The sequence below is a fragment of the Bos taurus genome, chromosome 21 (assembly GCF_002263795.3).
Source record: "Bos taurus isolate L1 Dominette 01449 registration number 42190680 breed Hereford chromosome 21, ARS-UCD2.0, whole genome shotgun sequence".
Taxonomy (NCBI): domain Eukaryota; kingdom Metazoa; phylum Chordata; class Mammalia; order Artiodactyla; family Bovidae; genus Bos; species Bos taurus.
In genome coordinates, this window is record NC_037348.1 from 60,499,473 (window position 1) to 60,519,900 (window position 20,428).

At 48.1% G+C, this 20,428-nt stretch overlaps 1 protein-coding gene across 1 annotated transcript; it reads left to right on the top strand.

The window, feature by feature from the left end:
• The first annotated feature begins 16,532 nt into the window (after positions 1-16,532).
• On the top strand, positions 16,533-20,224 carry TCL1B (TCL1 family AKT coactivator B). The gene is made up of 4 exons (XM_059879232.1): positions 16,533-16,766; positions 19,096-19,377; positions 19,573-19,612; positions 19,989-20,224. The coding sequence occupies exons 1-4, from the start codon at positions 16,557-16,559 to the stop codon at positions 20,222-20,224; spliced, it is 768 nt and encodes a 255-aa protein (XP_059735215.1). The 5' UTR covers positions 16,533-16,556.
• Positions 20,225-20,428: the final 204 nt, after the last annotated feature.

The following is a 20,428-nucleotide window of genomic DNA, read 5'->3' on the forward strand; positions in this document are numbered from 1 at the left end:
TTGTCCTGTTGGGGCTCACCCAGAACCTCCTACCTCATTCCAGATGCCAGAGATCCTTTTGGGAGCCTAGCACACTCCTCTACTCAACCGGTTCATCTGGAGAGTCTTTTGAGGTCATAAAACCTTGATTGTTTAATACTTTCCCTGTTTAATACAAGCAGATATATCTTTTTTACAAATGTGGAGACATAGTATGTATAAGAGTATAAAAGATAATTGTGACATACAATCACAGAGCAAAGAGTTGAATGAACATCTTTAAACGTAAGAATCTATTTTAAAAATTCTAAAATGTTTTAAATAAAATGAAATAAAAATACGCATGAATGTAAGATTAAATGAAATACTTTCTATGTTCAGAGAGTCTTATAGACTGCATCTGGGTCTTAATGTTATCCCACCTATAATGTTTCTCCCAAGCAGGCTGTAACTGTTACCAACCAGGATTCCTGGCCTCTGTCGTCAAGCTCAGAAGCCAGATGAGAAATTCAGGCAGGGCTTTGTTGGGGCCCTTGCCACAACAGGAGGGAGCGAGGACAAACAGTCCCTTTCTGGCTCTCTGGGCGGGGGAGGGGGCGAGCATGGTCCTTACATGGGGTGAGGGTAGGGGTGTGTCTAGGAATCAGGCTGGAGGGGTGGCACAGGTGGTTTGCCCACCTCTCAGGTGATGAGACGTGTCCCTTGTGGTTTATGGTAGGGCTTCCCTGGGGGCTCAGCTGGTAAAGAATCCGCCTGCAAGGTGGGAGACCTGGGTTTGATCCCTGGGTTGGGAAGATCCCCAGGAGAAGGGAAAGGCTACCTGCTCCAGTATTCTGGCCTGGAGAATTCCATGGACTGTATAGTCCATGGCGTCGCCAAGAGTCGGACACGACTGAGCGACTTTCGGTTTCCTTCACTTTCAGGTGATGATGGGTGCAGGGGGGACGCAGAGCACCCTTCTTTTGCTCCTGACCTCTGTCTTTGCTCTGGGCTCCTCAGAAGTGGCAGTTGGGTTTTTGGGTTTCTTTTTTTGTTTTAATTAATTTTATTTTTGGCTGTGCTGGGTCTTTGCTGCTGTTCACCAGCTGTCTCCAGTTGCAGAGAGCGGGGACTACTCTCCAGTTGCAGTGCACAGGCTTCTCACTGTGGCAGCTCCTCTTGTTGCAGAGCCGGGGCTCCAGGGCACTTGGGCTTCGGTAGCTGCTGTTCCCGGCTCTCGAGCACAGGTTTGGTAGCTGTGGTGCAGGGGCTTAGTCGATCTGAGGCATGTGGGATCTTCCCAGATCTGGGACTGAACCCGTGCCCCTGCACTGGCAGGTGGATTCTGAACCACTGGACCACCAGGGAAGTCCCTCTTTGTATCTTTTGTCCAGAATTTGCCCTAGCTGCGCAGGCATGGCTATTTTTGCTGCTGCTGCTGCTGCTGCTAAGTCGCTTCAGTCGTGTCTGACTCTGTGCGACCCCATAGACGGCAGCCCACCAGGCTCCGCCATCCCTGGGATTCTCCAGGCAAGAACACTGGAGTGGGTAGCCATTTCCTTATCCAATGCATGAAAGTGAAAAGCAAAAGTGAAGTCGTTCAGTCGTGTCAGACTGGTAGCGACCCCAGAGTACTGGAGTGGAGTGCCATGGTTATTTTTAGTCCCTTATATTTTGTTTGTGTTTTGTTGCTCCAGGAGAGGTGTGTCCAGGTGCAAGCACTGCACTAAGGGCCCCAGGCCCCAGTCCGTCTCAAACCTGCTGTGAAGATAGATCATTGCAACATGAATGGATGCACGAGGGAATAATGAGTCACGTTATATATAATTTACACATCATGTCACCTTTGCCCTGTGTTCTGTGGGTGAGAAGCCAGTCACAGGCCACACCACACTCAAGGGGAGGGGACGCTGCTAGGGTGAGGCCACTGGGAGGTGAGGTTCACTTTAGAAGCTGCCTACCACACTGTCTGGGCTTCCCTGGTGGCTCAGTGGTAAAGAATCTGCTGGCAATGCAGGAGACACGGATTTGATCCCTGGGTTGGGAAGATCCCCTGGAGTACAGGGGATGGCAATCCACTCCAGAATTCTTGCCTGGAGAATTCCATGGACAGAGGAGCCTGGTGGGCTACAGTCCTTGGGGTCACAAAGTTTTGAGTCAGACATGACTTCGCAACTAAACAACAAAAACAACACTGTTCAACCCATACTTTAGCTACACTGTGATCCTAACAATTTCCTGAACCTTGTCATCCTGCCTCGGGACATGCTGTTCCCTCTGCCTGGAATTCCACCCCCTCTACTCTTGGTTCCCTAAGGCCCCCACTAAGATGCTCTTTCCTTTGGGCTCTGGCCATCAGCACCCAAGTCTGTGTTGCTCTCTTCAGTCATAATGCTTATCATCCTGCATTGGAATTTTTCTATGTATTTGTCAATCCCTCCCCTCCACCTCCATCATCTCTGGTGCCTAATGTGGAATCTACACAGGACTTGAACTTCAATAAACACTTGCTGAATAAGCAAATGAATACACGGATTTATGAGGTTGCAACCTGGAACTCAGGACCCTAGCTGCCCATTCTGTATCCTGTCCTGCCCAGGGGCTCTCTGCTGATCCTGTCTCCCAGGAGCCCCTCTGCCATCTCTCGAACTAGACTAGTGCTGTGTTTGATTTCCTCTGACTTTGAAATATCTTTCCCCCTGCAGTTCTCAGGTGTACTTTCCCGGAATCTCTCTCACTGTTCTGAGCCTCCCTCCTCCCTTCCGCCTAGCAACTAGCAGCCGAGCCAAACCTTAGAAGCTCATTATTAAACCAGGAGCTGCCTTATATTATCCCAGAGACTCCAGATGGAAAATATTAGCTTCTATCTCAGCTGAGGACTGACATAGTAAAGGCTCCTTGAGCTGCTAGCTGTCAAGGAAAGGAATAAGTTTTTCATCTGCATGAGTAATTGTTTCCTGCACTACCCAGAGAGACCGGGGATTTACCTCCCAGGCACGGTCACGCTGGGCCAGGAGCAGCCGCTATTACAGAATCTAGGCACGTACTCTCCCCATCCTCCTTCTTCCTGGAGTCATTCAGAAGAGAAGTTGGGGCTCTGAAGGGCAGTAGAGGGGAGAGAAGGGCTCTGAAATGTCCAGAATGGAAGAAGTGGAGCCTGGAAATTTCTTGAACAGAGATGGAGTCTGAGCCCAGCGGCTTGGGAGGAGGCCAGGAAGGCTGGTCAAGCACATGTCGGTTGGCTTCCCTACCTGTCCTCCTCAATCCACCAGCCCATCTCATCACCTCAACCTCCAAAATGTGACCAGAATCCAGCCCCTCTTTCTAGCTACGGCCATGCATCTCTCACTGGGAGCCCTGCAACTGCCTCCCAAATGGTCTCTGGGTCCTATTCTTGAATCCTACAGTCCATTTCCCACACGGCAGCCAGACCGACCTTCTTGTGTGTGTGTGTGTGTGTGTGTGTGTGTGTGTGTGTGAGTCGCCCAGTCGTGGCCGACTCTGCGACCCCATGGACTGTAGCCCACCAGGCTCCTCTGTCCAAGGGATTCTCCAGGCAAGAGTACTGGAGTGGGTTGCCATTTCCTTCTCCAGACCGACCTCACCCACAGCCAACCCATACTTCTCGGTTTCTCGTGGTCTTAGGAATGAATCTTGGCCTCTGAGACCTTGTATAACCTGCCACCCATCCCACCTCCTAATATCATCTGAGCTCACCCTTCCTGTCTTAAACTCAGCCTTTCTGGTCCTCAAACATCTCAGTCTTCTCCTGCCCCTGGCATCTTCTGGTGGCTCGGAGATGACTCAGACAGTAAAGAATCTGCTTGCAACGCAGGATGGCCAGGTTCGATCTCTGGGTCAGGAAGATCCTCCTGGAGAACGGAATGGCTACCCATTCCGGTATTCCTGCCTGGAGAATCCCATGGACAGAGGAGCCTGGTGGGCAGTAGTCCATGGGGGTCTCAAAAAGTCAGACACAACTCGGTGACTAACACTTAGGCATCTTCACCCTGACTGCCCACCTCCTCAGAAGACACTCCCGGGAAGACCCTCCCCCAGATTCATGGGAGTTCTGCAGGGAGGGCTTCCTGGACCACGTGGTCAGACATAGAGCCCCCTCCCTCAACCACACTCCATCCATTATGGTGCTTTATTTTCCCCAGAACACTTACCACCATCCAGAACTAAATCAGTTTATCATCTGCCACCTACACTGGAACAGACAGAAATAGGAGCAGGAGAGACACGTGTGTCTCATCCAGCCCTGAACCTGCGGTGCCCGGGGCCATGTCTGGCATGAAGCAGGGGGCCCATAAATCTTTGTTGAATGAATTCCTGGAAGGCAGGCAACAGAGGAGTGAGGGAGGGACCAGGAAAGAAGTAAGTTGACACCCAAGCAGGAGCGTGATTACGGCTGTCTGAGAACAGTCAATACACGGGGATTCAACAACAGTAGGAACAATTACAATCACTACTACTGTGTTCTGGGTTGTCTTGTAGGTTCTGAAACGGTCCAAAGCACCTGTATCCATAGAAGCTGGTTACAAACCAGTGAGTCAGGGAGAATCCGCACAGGGAGATGCTCTGTCGACCCCTGAAGGTGGACGGATTTATTCACAGTGATGGGAAACACAGGACCCAGCAAGAGGGGCAAGAGGAAAGACCCAAAAAACAATACAACACAGAGAAACTCCCGAATGTTCACTTCGTAAGGGATTTCAGGGACACTCTCGGTTGTCCCCTACACTCGCATGTTTTACAGGCTGTGGGCCATAATGTAAAACACGCTTCACAAAGCTTCCAGTCCACACAGAATGCAGGGTACTGATGAACATTTTCATTAAAAATTTTTTTATTTTATACGTGTAGAATAGTGATTTAGCTTCGCAGGTGGCACAGCTAAATCACACTAAAGAATCTGCCTGCCAGTGTAGGAGATGCTAGAGACTCGGATTCGATCCCTGGGTCAGGAAGATCCCCTGGAGAAGGAAATGGCAGTACTCTTGCCTGGAAAATTCTATGGAGAGAGGAGCCTGGTGAGCTACAGTCCATGGGGTAGCGAAGAGTCAGCCATAACTGAGCAACTGAGCATGCGTGCATAGTTGATTTACAATGTAGTCTTTGTCTCAAGTGTATATAGCAAAGGGATTCAATTATATGCATACATGTATCTATTCCTTTTCAATTCTTTCTCTAAAAAGTATTGAGTAGAGTTCCCTGTGCTGTACAGTAGGTCCTTGTTGATTATCTACTTTATTTAAATGCACTGTATATATGTTAATCCCAAACTCCTGCCAGTTTATCTATCCCTCCTCCCACCTTTCCCCTTTGTTTTCTATGTCTGAGTCTATTTCTGTTTTGTTAAGTAGGTTCATTTGTATCATTTTTTAGTATTCCACATATAAGGGATATCATATGATTCACATTTTTAAAAGCGATAAAGACATACCCTCCACACAGTGGAGAAATCACTAACATTCCTGGACCTTTCATGTTAGGAAACTCAAAAAAGAGTGAACACCCACAAGAAAATTCGAGTGTTGTAAAATGCAATCTGAACGGAGTCCTTGGAGTTTAGTCCAAATAGCTCAGCTAACAAGCTTTGCAACCCAGAAGGTCCCATAGATATTTCAGAGCCAGGACAACTTTTTTTGCACTGGATATGCAAAGATCCAAGTGATGGCTTCCTAGTTTCTTTGTACTACAGTTACTTCTTCTCCTAAAGGAACATCTGTTCCTGATTTACTTCCCTTCTCAAAGCAGCATGGGTAGGGGAGATGCTAATATTATGTTTCCACACCACCACTGATTAAGAACAAGCAGGACCAGGCATGGCAATACCCGTGTCCACGTCATTGCTAATCCTCGCAAAATGAGGAAACGAGGCTCCGAGAGGTCAAGTAGCACATCTGCCATCCTCAATCTAGTAAGTTTCAGAAGGCAAATCCAAGCCCGCGTGTCTTCTTCCAAAAGATGTGCTTTTTACACCCTTCTTCACAATTTCTCTGAAGCAGGTGTGAGGCCATCAGCAATAAGAGTTCAGTTTTCCTGACATTTACCAGGCACCAAATACATGCCAGGCCTACTGCCCAAACCAGGATGTAGCGCATAGCTTAGCTTATCCCTCCATCACTGAGACTGTTTTCAGGCAGTGGGGCCCAAGGCAAAGCCCTGGGCCAGAGGTGAAGGATGAATATGTGTGTGTGTGTTGGGGAGGCTAGGACTGGGGATGGAAGGTGCCCCCTGCGCTGTCAATACTAAGGCAGATCTTCTCTGATGGAGGGACTGGGTGTGGGGCAGGGGCTCACACTCTGGTTTCTGACACCACTATGGCCAGCAGACAGCCTGGACACGCTGAATTCTCAGAGGTACCGGATTAGGCCTCCTTTTCAGAGCTGGTGTAGGGCTGAACTTGCATGGGGATGAATGGCTCTCAGTACTGGGTATCGACTGACGATGGATCACGGACCCAGTGGGTCCTGGCAGGTGGGCTTGGCTGTATGTTGCATGTCTGTGTCCTTTGGAGAGTTTCTTGCTGCTTCTGCTTTGTCCCTGTGCTTACCCACCTGCTATAGCAAGTCCCTAGAGCATCACAGAAATTGGAACACTGCAGGAATCACCGATTTCCTAGATGCTAGGGAATCCAGTTTAGGGAAGGAAGATGGACAATGATTAAGTGACTGTGTTTTTTGCTCTGTTTGTTTGATGAAGCCTCAATTAGCCAGCTCTCCCATCAAAAGATCATATTTGGCGAGAAAGATGAATGGTGGGGAGGGGGGTAGTAGTGGTGGTGAAATGCACACCATTATCAGAAGCTTACAGGGAAGACTTTGAGGAGATGAATGATGATTCGTTTTAATTCTACCTACCATTTCAAGCCTTCTTATGTCAAGAGGTGACAATCACCAGTATCAAGCTGTTGAACCAAAGGGAAAGCCAGGCTATTATAAGGTGGGCACGTCAAGAGGCATGAAATGATGCAGAGATGTCAGGATGCTGTGGGCTGATCATATCTGCTCATCACCCATGACCATTAGGAGGCTGGCCACTGGGACCTTTAAGAGAGCGCTTTTGGGGTCGTGGTGGGAAGGGGATTGGCATAAACATGACAGGGTGCTCTGTGAGAGGGGCAAAGCTTGAAGAATGGTGACTCTGGCCTCTTCTGAGAAATCTGGCTTCATAGGGAGTATTGGAGAGCTAGCACAGTGCCCAAAGTCACGGCCAATACCTAAAGCTCTCTCTGCCCTCAGGACTCAGCACACAGGAGCCCATTTCATCCTCACAACCACACTGAGCAGGCTGAATCTCATTCCCCTCATTTGCCAGGCCGGTGACTTGCTGTAGTTCACATGACTAGTAAATAGTGGAGTTGGAATTTGAACAGATAATTTGGCTCCAGAAGGTGTTTTTAACCCATCTGCTTTGCTGACCTTCAACCCAGAGAAACATGGTGGTGAGGTGGCTTGAAATTTTAAGAGGTGGAAGGGACCTCATGATATTTGTATGAACACAGGGGAGGGAGAGAGATGGCTTAATCTCTTTCTCTCCTAAAAGCCAGGTATTGGCTGGCATCCCTGGGACCTGAGATCTTCAAACACCCATGACTGTGGCCTTAACTGTCTGGCATTCCATCCATTACCCTTGTGCATTTCATCCCCAAAATGTCTCCTAGACAACTTGGAGTCTATAGGATCCAAGTTTAAATAAGATGATGCTCTTTGTTAAGACAGAGAAGCTTGGAGCTGGGCCCTAGATGCCCTAGCTGAATGATAGGAGTCATGAGTATTTGGTGATGTAACTTCAGAGGTTTGCTAAGTTCCCAGGACATGTGAGCCCAGCTGGTGAATGCCAGCTTGGTTTCTGTAGATCGATGAACAGGGTTTGCAGAGTGACTACCATGTTCCCATTGTCATGAAAGACTGGGGACTTACGGCATTAGACCCCCTGGGGTTCAGATTCCAGCTCTTCTGCTCGCCAGCTTAGAGATCTTGTCCAAGTGATGGTCGCTTTCTGAACCTCGGTTCTTCATCTCTAGAAGGAGAAGAGACCACACAGCACAGGGTCCATGGGAGCTCAGGATGTGGTAGCCCCCTCCCTTCATCCCAGCCTTTGGTTGGATGCTTGCTCTTTGCAAAGACCCAATTTCTTCATCATAACAAGGCCACCACCGGGCTTCAGGGAATGACCCACTTACAGCCAATAGCTGCCTTCTGGGTCATTCTGATGGATTAAACGAAGAACCATTTAAAACCAAGGCCCAAAGAGCCAGAGGGTGGGGCTGCAGAGGGATGATGTAGGTGGAGCCCCATGCATGGTGTCTGAAGCTCCGAGCCACAATCAGGAAAAGCCCTGGGCACACAAGGGCGGCTGCATCCGCCAATCAGAATGAATGACCCACCTGCAATGATGCTGACCTAACTAGGCCAGTCACAAAGCAGACCTTGGAATAAAACACGATAATTACAGAGACCAGGGGGCCATTTGTGCCGCATGGGGCTTTGTTTATCCTGACTCTCTTCTTTCACTGCAAACTCTCAATACCCAGGGCCTCTGCTGTGCTGTGAACACTTATTTCTGAGTGCATTTTCCACGAGGCATTGGCAGGAAGTGTCTGTTTAAGTTCTAATCCAGCATACTTCTGGGTTCGTGTAGGATTTGACTGGGAATGTTTTCAACCAGGAAATAATTTGACTAAAGAACTTTTCAGTCCAACACGTATTTGCTGGGTCCCTCCTGTGTTCCCAGCCCTGTACTTGATGCTGAAATGCAGAGATGAATAAGAGATGGGATCTTACCCTTTGTTTCCTCACTTGGGCTTTGGATTGTCCTGTCGTCTGGGGGGAAATGTCTGCCCTTGGAAGAAAGGCCAACTTCATTCATCTGTTAATAAAAGAACTGGATGTTCCTGGTCATTGCTGATGAGGAAACTCAAATCAGAGAGGCCAGTCTCACCCTGAGTCATCAGACTGGAGCCCATCAGACTGACTGCACCTTCCCACTTTACCAGGCTTCTAAGACAGGGCAGCACCAATGCCCACCTGGCAGCACCCATGTTGATGAAGCCTGCATCCTGTTATGGACAAGGGTCCAGACCAAAAGGACACTCAGAAACGGGGGAGAGGGCCATGGGAGGATTGGCCCACCTGTGGCAGGGGTAGAATATATCTAAGTGGAGACTTAAGAAAAGGATGCTTATAAGGTAGAGGGGGTTACTCTGCAGGTGGGCAGGCAGGTAATGGGCTGGAGGGACTTTCTTGCAAACCTCTGGGGAACCTCTCCTTGCAAATGCCAGAATTACAAAAGTCAAGACGGGGGATTTCCCTGGAGGTCCATTGCAAGAATCCGCCTTGCAAGGCAGCAGACGCAGGCTCCATCCCAGGTGGGGGCACTAAGATCCCACGTGCTGCGGGGCAAGTAAGCCTGCAGGACCCCAACCACTGAGTCCTTGTGCTTTGTAGCCTGAGTGCCACAACTAGAGAGCCTGCGTGACACAAAGAAAGATCCCACATGACGCAACAAAGATCCCACATGCCTCAATTAAGACGATGCAGCCAAATCAATCAATAAAAAATTCAAGAGAAGTCCAAGTTCTCCCAAACCCTAATATTAAGACTCGATGCAGCCAAATCAATCAATAAAAAATTCAAGAGGATGTCCAAGTTTTCTCAAACCCTAATATTTGTCTCTTCTGGATCACAATATTCCTTCTGAAACTGAGGGGCTCCAGAGCACGTGGGCTCAGCAACTGTGGTCATCTGGCTTGGTTGGCTTGTGGCATTCGGGATCTTAGTTCCTTGGCCAGAGGTGGATCTCACGTCCCCTACATTCCAAGGCAGATTTTTAACCACTGGACCACCACGGAAGTCTCTCTGGAGTCTCTTGAGAAGACAAAGACGCACCAGGAGTTGAAGTTCCTGAGGAGACTGAAAGCACTGGAGAGGGGAGTGAAGCCACATCAACCATCAGGCATCTGTGGCTGTATTCTTCCTGAGGACACTGGCTGATTCTCATGCATTTGGACGAAAAGTGGAGACTTGAGGGACCTCAAACACAAGACCAATGCCTTCTTGCCAAAGGCATTTTTTTGTTTGTTTGTTTTACGAATAGAGGCAGCTCAGAGCAGGATGCTAAAAAGCAAAGCCAAAGCCTCAAAAGGGAGAAGAGAATCTCCTGCTGTCTCTTTGCGCTGAAGACAAAGCCCTACCAGGCTCTTGGCTGAGAGCTACACCACAGGAAAATGGTGAAGTCGGGGGAGATAGACTGATTCTCACTGCAGCTATAACTGGACCTTGACTCAACTCTGTTCTTACCAGGACTGTACTGTTCAATATGTCCCTCTGTCTGCCCAGCAGAGGAAGGAGCTAACTCTATCTGGGGGAGGACTATCTAGAACTTTTCAGGGCTTTACACCCAAAATTTGGTATTCCTTTAAAAATGACTCCCAAAAGAAAGAAAAATATCGTGTAACTGAAAACCAAGAGAAAAAGGAGACAATAGAAGCAGACCCACCAATAACCCAGAATGATAAGAAAAGTACTTTAAAAATAACTGAAGAGCATATCTAAGCATGGTCCTCCCCAGTGGCTGAGTGGGAAGGGAATCTGCCTTCCGGTGCAGGAGACGCAGTTTTGATCCCTGGGTTGGGAAGATCCCCTGGAGGAAGAAATGGTAACCCATTCCAGTATTCTCGTCTGGAAAATCCCATGCACAGAGGAGACTGGTGGGCTACAGTCCATGGGCTTGCAAAGAATTGGACACGTCTGAGCAACTAAGCACACGCACATATACAGAAAAACTGAGGGACAAAATGGTTCAAAAGGCAGAGATTATTAGAGAAGTTTCGAGTCTACAGAAAAGCATCAGACGGACAATCTAGACCTGAAAAATATAGTATTTGCAGTTAAGAAATCGGCTTATTGGCTTAAAGAGCTGATCAGACACTGCAAATGACAGGACTAATGAATTGTAAAATAAGCCAATAGGAGACACCAAAATTGAAGCTCAGAGAGGAAAGAGTATTTTTTAAACCTTAAATAAAACAAATAAAGCAGAGCAGGGCATAGAAGTTATGGCACACAGTTTAAAAGGCCCAGCAAACTGGAGTCATGGGAGAAGAGACGATGAGAGAGGAGTAACTGAAGATACAATGGCTTAGAATTTCCCAACATAAGTGAATTTTTGGATATAGCAACAATATACTAAAATCAGTTGCTTTTTTGCTATACCAACATCAAACAAATATAATAGGGTTTAAAATACTACTACTTAAAGTAGCATCGAGCTTCCCTCTTGGTTCAGCAGGTAAAGAATCTGCCTGCAATGCAGGAGACACATTAGACTTGGGTTCAATCAGTCAGGAAGACACCCTGGAGAAAGAAATGGTAACCCACTCCAGTATTCTTGCATGGAAAATCCCACAGACAGAGGATTTGGAGGCTACAGTTTTAAGGTTCTCAAGGAGTAGGACATGACTGAGTGACTATGTTGCAGAAGTTGGTCCCTCGAGAAAGCAAGGGCCACAATCCGAGAGTTGGACAACTCAGGTTTATTACGCCTGAGGGCCCAGAAGAGTTAACACTTCCAGCTCTGAGCCTCAAACAAAGGGGTTACACTTTAAAAAAAGAGTTTTTACAGACAGTTCATGACACCAGACTTTAGTGGGCAGAGCTGTTAATAGGCTAGTTTAAACTAGGGGTTTGGCAGACTCCAAAGTGTTAGGACAAAGCAGGGGAGATGCCTGACCTCTACGCAGACAAACACAGTTAAGCAGAACTACAGGGGCTGGGTAATTGACAAGGGTGAGGGAGGAGTTTCAGCTCCTAGCATCCTTGTAAGTTTCTGTTTTGGGAAATTATGTAACTTACACGACTTTGCAAGAAGCTAGCTGAGTTGCAGAAGCAGGAGCATGAGGTTATTTCTAGCTGGGTGCAAGTTTTTAAATTTTCCTCTTCAACTAAGCATGCAGGCAAAGTAGAATCAGATAAGAACAAATTTAATGAAAATAGAGAAAAATTAAAGACAGACTAAGATGTGGAGGGGGAGGGACATACCCAGTTCTGAGATTGTAATGTACAATACACTAGAGATGATAATTCTCTTCAAACAGACATACAACACAATCCAAATCAGAATCCTAGCAGGCTTTCTGGAGAAAAGAGGTGGTAGTTAATAGACCAATTCTAAAATTCATACAGAATCACAAAGGTTAGAGAATATCTGGATTAGTCAGTGTTCCACAGAGAAATAGGAGCAAGAAGGTGTGTGTGCATATATACCCGAACCCAGGTCTCCTGCATTGCGGGCAGATTCTTTACCATTTTGAGCCACCAGGGAAGCCCCTATACAGAAAGAGATTTATTACAAAGAATTGGGTTACTGTGGAGATTGTCAAGTCCAGGATCTGCAGTGTGGGCTGGCAGACTGAAGACCCAGGAGAACTGATGGTACACAACCTACAGAGTCGGAAGAATTAATTATGTAGATAAAGTCCAGAGGCAACCTGCTGGAGAATTCCTTCTTGCCTGGGGCCTATTATTTTTTAGGCCTTCAACTGGACCTAACAGAAGCAGAAGATATCAAGAAGAGGTGGCAAGAATACACAGAAGAACTGTACAAAAAAGATCTCCCTGTCCCAGATAATCACGATGGTGTGGTCACTGACCTAGAGCCAGACATCCTGGAATGTGAAGTCAAGTGGGCCTTAGAAAGCATGATTATGAACAAAGCTAGTGGAGGTGATGGAATTCCAGATGAGCTATTCCAAATCCTGAAAGATGATGCTGTGAAAGTGCTGCTCTCAATATGCCAGCAAATTTGGAAAACTCAGCAGTGGCCACAGGACTGGAAAAGGTCAGTTTTCATTCCAATCCCAAAGAAAGGCAATGCCAAAGAATGCTCAAACTACCGCACAATTGCACTCATCTCACACACTAGTAAAGTAATGCTCAAAATTCTCCAAGCCAGGCTTCAGCAATATGTGAACCGTGAACTTCCTGATGTTCAAGCTGGTTTTAGAAAAGGCAGAGGAACCAGAGATCAAATTGCCCACATCTGCTGGATCATGGAAAAAGCAAGAGAGTTCCAGAAAAACATCTATTTCTGCTTTATTGACTATGCCAAAGCCTTTGACTGTGTGGATCACAATAAACTGTGGAAAATTCTGAAAGAGATGGGAATACCAGAACACCTGACCTGCCTCTTGAGAAATCTGTATGCAGGTCAGGAAGCAACAGTTAGAACTGGACATGGAACAACAGACTGGTTCCAAATAGGAAAAGGAGTATGTCAAGGCTGTATATTGTCACCCTGCTTATTTAACTTATATGCAGAGTACATCATGAGAAACCCTGGACTGGAAGAAACACAAGCTGGAATCAAGACTGCCGGGAGAAATATCAATAACCTCAGATAGGCAGATGACACCACCCTTATGGCAGAAAGTGAAGAGGAACTAAAAAGCCTCTTGATGAAAGTGAAAGAGGAGAGTGAAAAAGTTGGCTTAAAGCTCAACATTCAGAAAACAAAGATCATGGCATCCGGTCCCATCACTTCATGGGAAATAGATGGGGAAACAGTGGAAACAGTGTCAGACTTTATTTTTGGGGGCTCTAAAATCACTGCAGATGGTGACTGCAGCCATGAAATTAAGACGCTTACTCCTTGGAAGGAAAGTTATGTCCAACCTAGATAGCATATTCAAAAGCAGAGACATTACTTTGCCAACAAAGGTCCGGCTAGTCAAGGCTATGATTTTTCCGGTGGTCATGTGGATGTGAGAGTTGGACTGTGAAGAAGGCTGAGCACTGAAGAATTGATGCTTTTGAACTGTGGTGTTGGAGAAGACTCTTGAGAGTCCCTTGGACTGCAAGGAGATCCAACCAGTCCATTCTGAAGGAGATCAGCCCTGGGATTTCTTTGGAAGGAATGATGCTAAAGCTGAAACCCCAGTACTTTGGCCACCTCATGCAAAGAGTTGACTCATTGGAAAAGACTCTGATGCTGGGAGGGATTGTAGGCAGGAGGAGAAGGGGACGACAGAGGATGAGATGGCTGGATGGCATCAGTGACTCGATGGACATGAGTCTGAGTGAACTCCGGGAGTTGGTGATGGACAGGGAGGCCTGGCGTGCTTCGATTCATGGGGTCACAAAGAGTCGGACACGACTGAGCGACTGAACTGAACTGAACTGACCCACACTATGGAAAGCAAGCTGCTTAACTCAGAGCTCACCAATTTAAATATTACTCTTACCATCAAACAACATTTAAGCTGACATAAAATTAATTATCACAATAGTTAGGCAATCTAGAAGGAAAATAAAGCTAGAAGTTTTATACTCAAGATATAAATACCTGTTTTAAAGCTATAGTAATTAACAATGTGTTATCGACACAAGGAAAAAAAGACTAATGGAAGAGAAAAGAAAGTCCAGAAATAGGCCCATACCCATACACACACACACACACACACATATATATATTCCAGATTCATGACAGAAGTAATAATACAGTATGGGAGAGGAAGGATAGTCATTTTAAGAAATGGTATTAATTTGATATACACATAGTAAAAAGAATCTAGATCTCTTCTTCACATTGTACACAAAATAAATTACATCTAAATATAAAAAGTGAAATAATAAAACCTTTAGAAAAAAACAGTATGTATCTTCAGTGACTTGGGACAGACAAAACTGTTCTTCAGTTCATGGCTGGGTCGATATTATCATCCTGCCAATTCATTCTGTTGATAGTTTGAAATAAGCAGAGCTGGAATCTGGATGTTCTTGTTTGTAATCCTACCTGAACCACCTCCGTTTAGTCCACTTCTAGTAGGACTAAACTTGACTGATGACTGAGTCACCCTTTTATTTTATCTTTAGTTCAAAACATCTATCAAGTGTGTACTTATGCCATTCCCTTTCCCAAACACCGTCATTGCTCCTGAGCAACTTGATAAAAATCAACTGGTTGGACTGGTGTTTTAGATTCTTACAAGGCAGCCTCAGCATCTACCTACCCACACATACCACTACCGTATTCTTATCGTCTTATGAGCCTGCCTCCTCAGCACTGACTAATCCTCATTATTCTCTGATCTCCAAATACACGCTGAATGTCCCCTCTCCAAGACTTGATTCATGCTGCTGAACAGCCCTATCTAGGTTATCCTACTTCCAGGCTCCCAGTGTCCGGCCTTCCTTGACCAGTTTGGGCTCAGTATGTGGAAGGAGACAAGCAAAATATGCAGAGATCTTGGTGACCAAGACCCAGCCTTCCAAGTCCTGCTCAGTGCCATCTTGCGGTCTAGAATCATCCCCCTAGGCTGAGTGCCCCAACACCAGGACACGCCGACTTAAGGCTTGTGAAGGGCGCCCTCTGCTGGACTCCTCCAGCTCAGGCATAACTACACTCAGCAGGCTCTGCCGGGAGCCTTTCTGGAGAGACCCCAAGTGCTTTCAAAGACTTTGGTGACACCCACCCCAGAGAGTGAATCCTTCCAATTGCAGGCACCACGGATGGACACCTGGCCAGGAAATACTGCCATATCTCAGACACGATATGGACAAAAGTCAGGCGAAGGACAAGGATCCAAATTTCCATTCTCATCGCCTGCCAGTGGTCTTCCTTCCGTGCAGGTTCAAGGGACCTGGGATGGAGCACATGACAGGGCAGGGGTGATCAATGAAGAGCTCTGTTCATTTTCAGCGGCTACACTATCAGAAATTTTTCTTTCTTTTCGCTCATGGGAGCCTCCTCTCCCTACCGCTGGACCACCATGGGGAGGTGTTTAGAGCCTCCACCTGGAGCCCCCCCACCGTTTCATCAGCAGCCACTCTGAATCTCCCTAGTCCTCGTTCTGCCTCTTGCACGTAGCCGCAAGACTTGGCCAAGGCAGACGACAAACAGCACGGACGTCAAAGCCAGGAACAGCTGGGTTCACCTTCCTCCTCTGCCTGCCACTAAACCTCTCAAGCCTGCTTCCGCATCTGTCAGGTAGGGATGGCGGTCTCTAGTTGAGAAATGGAATGCGTGCGGGCCCAGTTGTGTCTGCCTCTTTGCCATCCCGTGGACTGTAGCCCGCCAGGCTCCTCTGTCCGTGGGGCGGGTTGCCACTTCCTTCTCCAAGGGATCTTCCCAACCCAGGGATCAAACCCTTGTCTCTCGCATCTCCTGCATTGGCAGGCGGATTCTTGACCACTGAGCAACCTGAGAAGCCCGGCCTGGTACCTGGGGAGTCTCTTACCTGTCCAGGCCCTTTCGGCTCCTGACTCCAGTCCTTGCCCCTTTAGGCGGGTGGACCTAGTTCCTGAGACTCACGCTCTTTAGCCCTCCGGGTGGCAGACCCAGAAGCAGGCCTTCTGGCAAGCTCTTCTCCTTCTGGCTCCGCCCCTTATCTTCCCCTCCTATCCTCAAACCTGGGACTCAGTGGGCCCTGCGGGCCGGGCCGTGCGGGCCCTGCGGGAGGGTCACTGGCCCCGCCCCAAGGGTAGCTGGCCCCGCCCCACTCAGACGCCCATCTACTTAAGGAGGCTGAGCCCCGGGAGTCTCCACGTGTGCCTCGAGGCGCGCCCCAGGCCCAGAGGGTCAGCCCTGCGATGGAAGCCGAAGCTTCTCCGCCGGTCGGATCGCCCCCTTGCTGCCTGTGGTTCCAGAGGCCTGGCGTCTACGAGGATGAGAAAGGGAGGATCTGGGTGGCTGTGGCTATGCAGATCATTCCCTCGTACCGAGCTCGGGGCAGCGGGGCCCCTGAGAGCACTGTGAGTCCTGGGGCTGGAGGGGAGCCAGTGAAAGGGCGGTGGTGTCGCGCGACTCCAGCTCATGGGGGCCTGCACATTCTGCAGTAGGGCCCAGAATAGAGGTGAGAGGGTGGAGTTCTCACCGGCGCCGGAAAACTCAGCCTGCGTGGGTTTGAGCGTGCTTAACCTGGCCCCAGAGGCCCCTGCCCGGAGTGGCACAGACAGAGCTTATCGACCAGAGGTGATGTGATCCTCCGTGGGGTGGCTGAGAGAGAAAGAGAGAAGGAGAGCACCAGTGAGCTAAGGGCCTAGTCTTGCCGCTGGTGCATGTTGAAAAGGCGTCATTGATAGGGTGGCTATTCAGTTGGGCCCTGCAGGATGCATAGGAGTTTTCCAGGATCAGAAAGGAGACAGGACTAGCACAAGCAAAAGCATTGCAACCCAGAGGCAGTGGGTGGGCCAACAGTGTAAAATTTACCTTGGCTCAGACTCCTAAACTGCAAAATTGGAATAATCTACCACAAGACAAGTGAATCACTGAAACAGGTCACCAGCTGGATGGCCTACAGAGCATCTGAGAGACAAAGTATCCTAGAACCCAACCTTGGGAATTGATTCAGGAGCCTTGGATGGAGGCAAAGCTGTTTGAAAAGCTCCTCAGGTGATAAGGATAATCAAATTGGAAACCGCTGCCCTATACTAGGGGCTGGGATGACAGCCCACTTTTGAGAGATGAAATATAAATTCTTCAGGGTAATACCCTGGTACTGGGGAAGATTGAAGGCAAAAGGAGAAGGAGGTGGCAAAGGATGAGATGGTTAGATAGCATCACCGACTGTGTGGACATGAATTTGTGCAAACTCTGGGAGATAGTGGAGGTTAGAGGAGCCTGGCTTGCTACAGTCCATGGGGTCACAAAGAGTTGGACACAACTTAGCTGCTGAAGAACAACTAATACGGTAAATATTTATCCAGGTGTTAAATAAACAATTCGCTGTTATTTTAGTTGCTAAGTCGGATCTGACTCTTGTGATCCCATGGACTGTAGCCTGCTAGGCTCCTCTGTCCCTGGGATTTTCCAGGCAACAATACTGGAGTATTGTTTGCCACTTCCTTCTCCAGGGGATCTTCCCAACCCAGGGTTCGGATCCAGGTCTCTTGCATTGCAGGCAGATTCTTTACTGACTGAACTATCAGGGAAGTCCTAACCACAACACGTTTCCTAACAATCTTCAAATAGGCTATCCAGAAAATTTTTGGTAGAGAACACTGAAAGTCTTTCCCATACCTCCAACCCAATAAAGCATGCAGAAAATTTTGGACAAAATAGTACGTTTTTTAAAAGCATACAAAAGTGTTCAGTGGGAAAACAATGGATTCTTCAAATAATTTAGCCTTGAGCGGGAGAAGGGAACTGGAGAGTGAGCATTGTTTTCAATTTTTAAAATGATTATTTCTTAATAGTAGACCTGGGTTTTCACATGCAGTCTTAGGATGGGAAATGGCTTTCTGAGTGTGATCTAATTCAAGGATCAGCAAACTTTTTGTGAAGGGTCTGATAGTAAAAATTTTCAGCTTTCATAAAGACTTCAGAGCAACTACTCAACTCTGCCCTCATAGTACAAACACAGCCAAAGACAACACACAAAGGAAGACATTTTTGTTTATTTGCAATAAAGCTTTATTTACAAAAGCAGGTGGTGGGCCAGATTGGGTCCATACTTTGCTGGCACCTGATTTAAAGCCAGAATCCAAAGGGAAAGAGATTTTGCTGCATAATTCAAAATATCCCTCTTGCAAAACCCATGCCATAAAAATCGTAGGACAACAGATTAAGGAAAATCACTTGCAAATTGTATGACTGATAAAGGGCTAGATTCTTAACTTGGAAAAGTGTTCATCACAAAGAAAAGAAGACAAATACTTTGATAGAAAACTCTGTAAAATAACCTTTAATCAATAGTTGCATCATACATGGAGCTTTGGTTACATTTGACTGATGACTTTCCCGCATTTCTATACTTTTCTGCATTGACCAGATTTTCTTTGTGTGTGTGATAAGAAGTAATGATGGCCATGATCAAAACTACAAAATATTTTTTTGGGAAAATCCTTCACTCCCAGGTCCTGAGCTCTATGGATATCTTGTTTTTAAAAAGAGAATTTTTAAAACTTTGGAAGTGGCCATGACAGACAGCCAAGAGTGTTCTCTGTGTAGGCCTAAACGTTTCTAATGGGCTGAAAACAAGCTAACTTTTCAGGGTGCAGGGGGGTAAGGTGGGGTGCAGGTCTGTGGGAGGTGGTACCAGAGAGGAGGCCTGGAAAGAACTAGTCCTCTCAGGTCCAGGCAAAACCCCCAACTGATGGTGCCAAGACTCTGGGTGTGGGACTCTAAAAGCATGACCATCCCACCTCTGCTCCGGGCAGTGCCCCCGCCCCAGCTGGGCCAGAGGATCCAGGACCCTGGTTGTGTGTGCAGCTCAGCATCCCTAATGGGGCCCGTCTTTCCCTCCAGCATGATGATAGCATCACGGTCCATCTGTGGCAGTTACCCAACCAGATGCCCAGGTCCCCCAGCTCTCTGCTTGTGTCTGGGCTGCCCATTAAGTGGGAGCTCTATCCCGGGCGAAGGTACCGAGGAACGGATTCCAGACTCTGGGAGATAGTGGACCATGACCAGGCAAGTGCATGGTGGCCCATGTGAGGGGGATGGTGTGGCTGTTAAGTAGTGGCTGCAGGGTTGCGAGGTGGGACAAAGGAAAGAGGGATTCCCTTCCCCAGTCCCTTGAAATCCACAAATCCAGGTTCCCGTTGGCTTCACTGGGGTGGAAGGGCATGCCCCCTGGAGCTCTGATCACTGCTTCCCCTTCTACAGGTCATCTCCATGGAAAATCTGATCCTCAAACGTCTGCCAAGTGGGAGCCACTGATGAGGCTGGTAGGTCAGGCCTGGAGACTCTCAACGTGGAGGGCTGCCCCTCTTTTCAGGAAGACCCTACCAGTCACCTTGCCCTCAGGCTGTTTCTTGAGTTTTTCTTACATAACCGCCCCTTTCCTCCCTGTCCCAACCCCATTGGACAGTGATTTCCACCAGGGACAGACCCCCCAGTTCATTCGTAAAGCACTGAATAATGGTTTTCACTCAGTTCTCGGAAGAATGAGGTGTACCTATGAACATCTCGTGTTATAGACAAGGAAACAGGTTCTGAGAGCTGGAAGGCTTTCCCTGAGACCACACAGCCTGGAAAGAGCCGCTATCAAGCTTGGATCCACTGACCTCGGAACTCTTAAGGCCGACCTTGGCACGGGGGCGCCACAAGTCTGGTCGATGGCAGTGGCCTTTGGGGACCCTGCAGTGACCCACACAGTCTTATCCCTGAGACGGGCAGCAGCCTGGCTGAGGGCCTCGAGTTGGGCCTGCTCTCCTACCCCCGGTCCTGCTCCAACGGGGCGGCCGCCCAGTTCCTCCGAGCGTCCCTGACTGTCAGCTTTTGTCTTCCCCCAGACCCGGCTGGCCCTGTGCCTTAAGCGAGAATCCCTATGCACCTGCTCATTGGTTTGCACACCTAGGGGCCCCGTCTTCTTTGCGTTTCCCATCCCCTCCTCCTGCTTTGGCTTGTCTGTACCCTTTTGTGTTCTTTGTACCATCCTCAAGGTGCCGCGCTCCCAAGCCCCTCCCCTCCACGCCCACCAGGCCCCTCCCCTCCACGCCCACCAGGCCCCTCCCCTCCA

Coding starts and splice junctions, on each gene's coding strand:
- TCL1B (XM_059879232.1), top strand. CDS start 16,557: ATGGAAGCCGAAGCTTCTCCGCCGGTCGGATCGCCCCCTTGCTGCCTG. Junction 19,378..19,572: donor AGATAGTGGACCATGACCAG/GCAAGTGCATGG, acceptor CCCCTTCTACAG/GTCATCTCCATGGAAAATCT. Junction 19,613..19,988: donor GATCCTCAAACGTCTGCCAA/GTGGGAGCCACT, acceptor GGAACTCTTAAG/GCCGACCTTGGCACGGGGGC.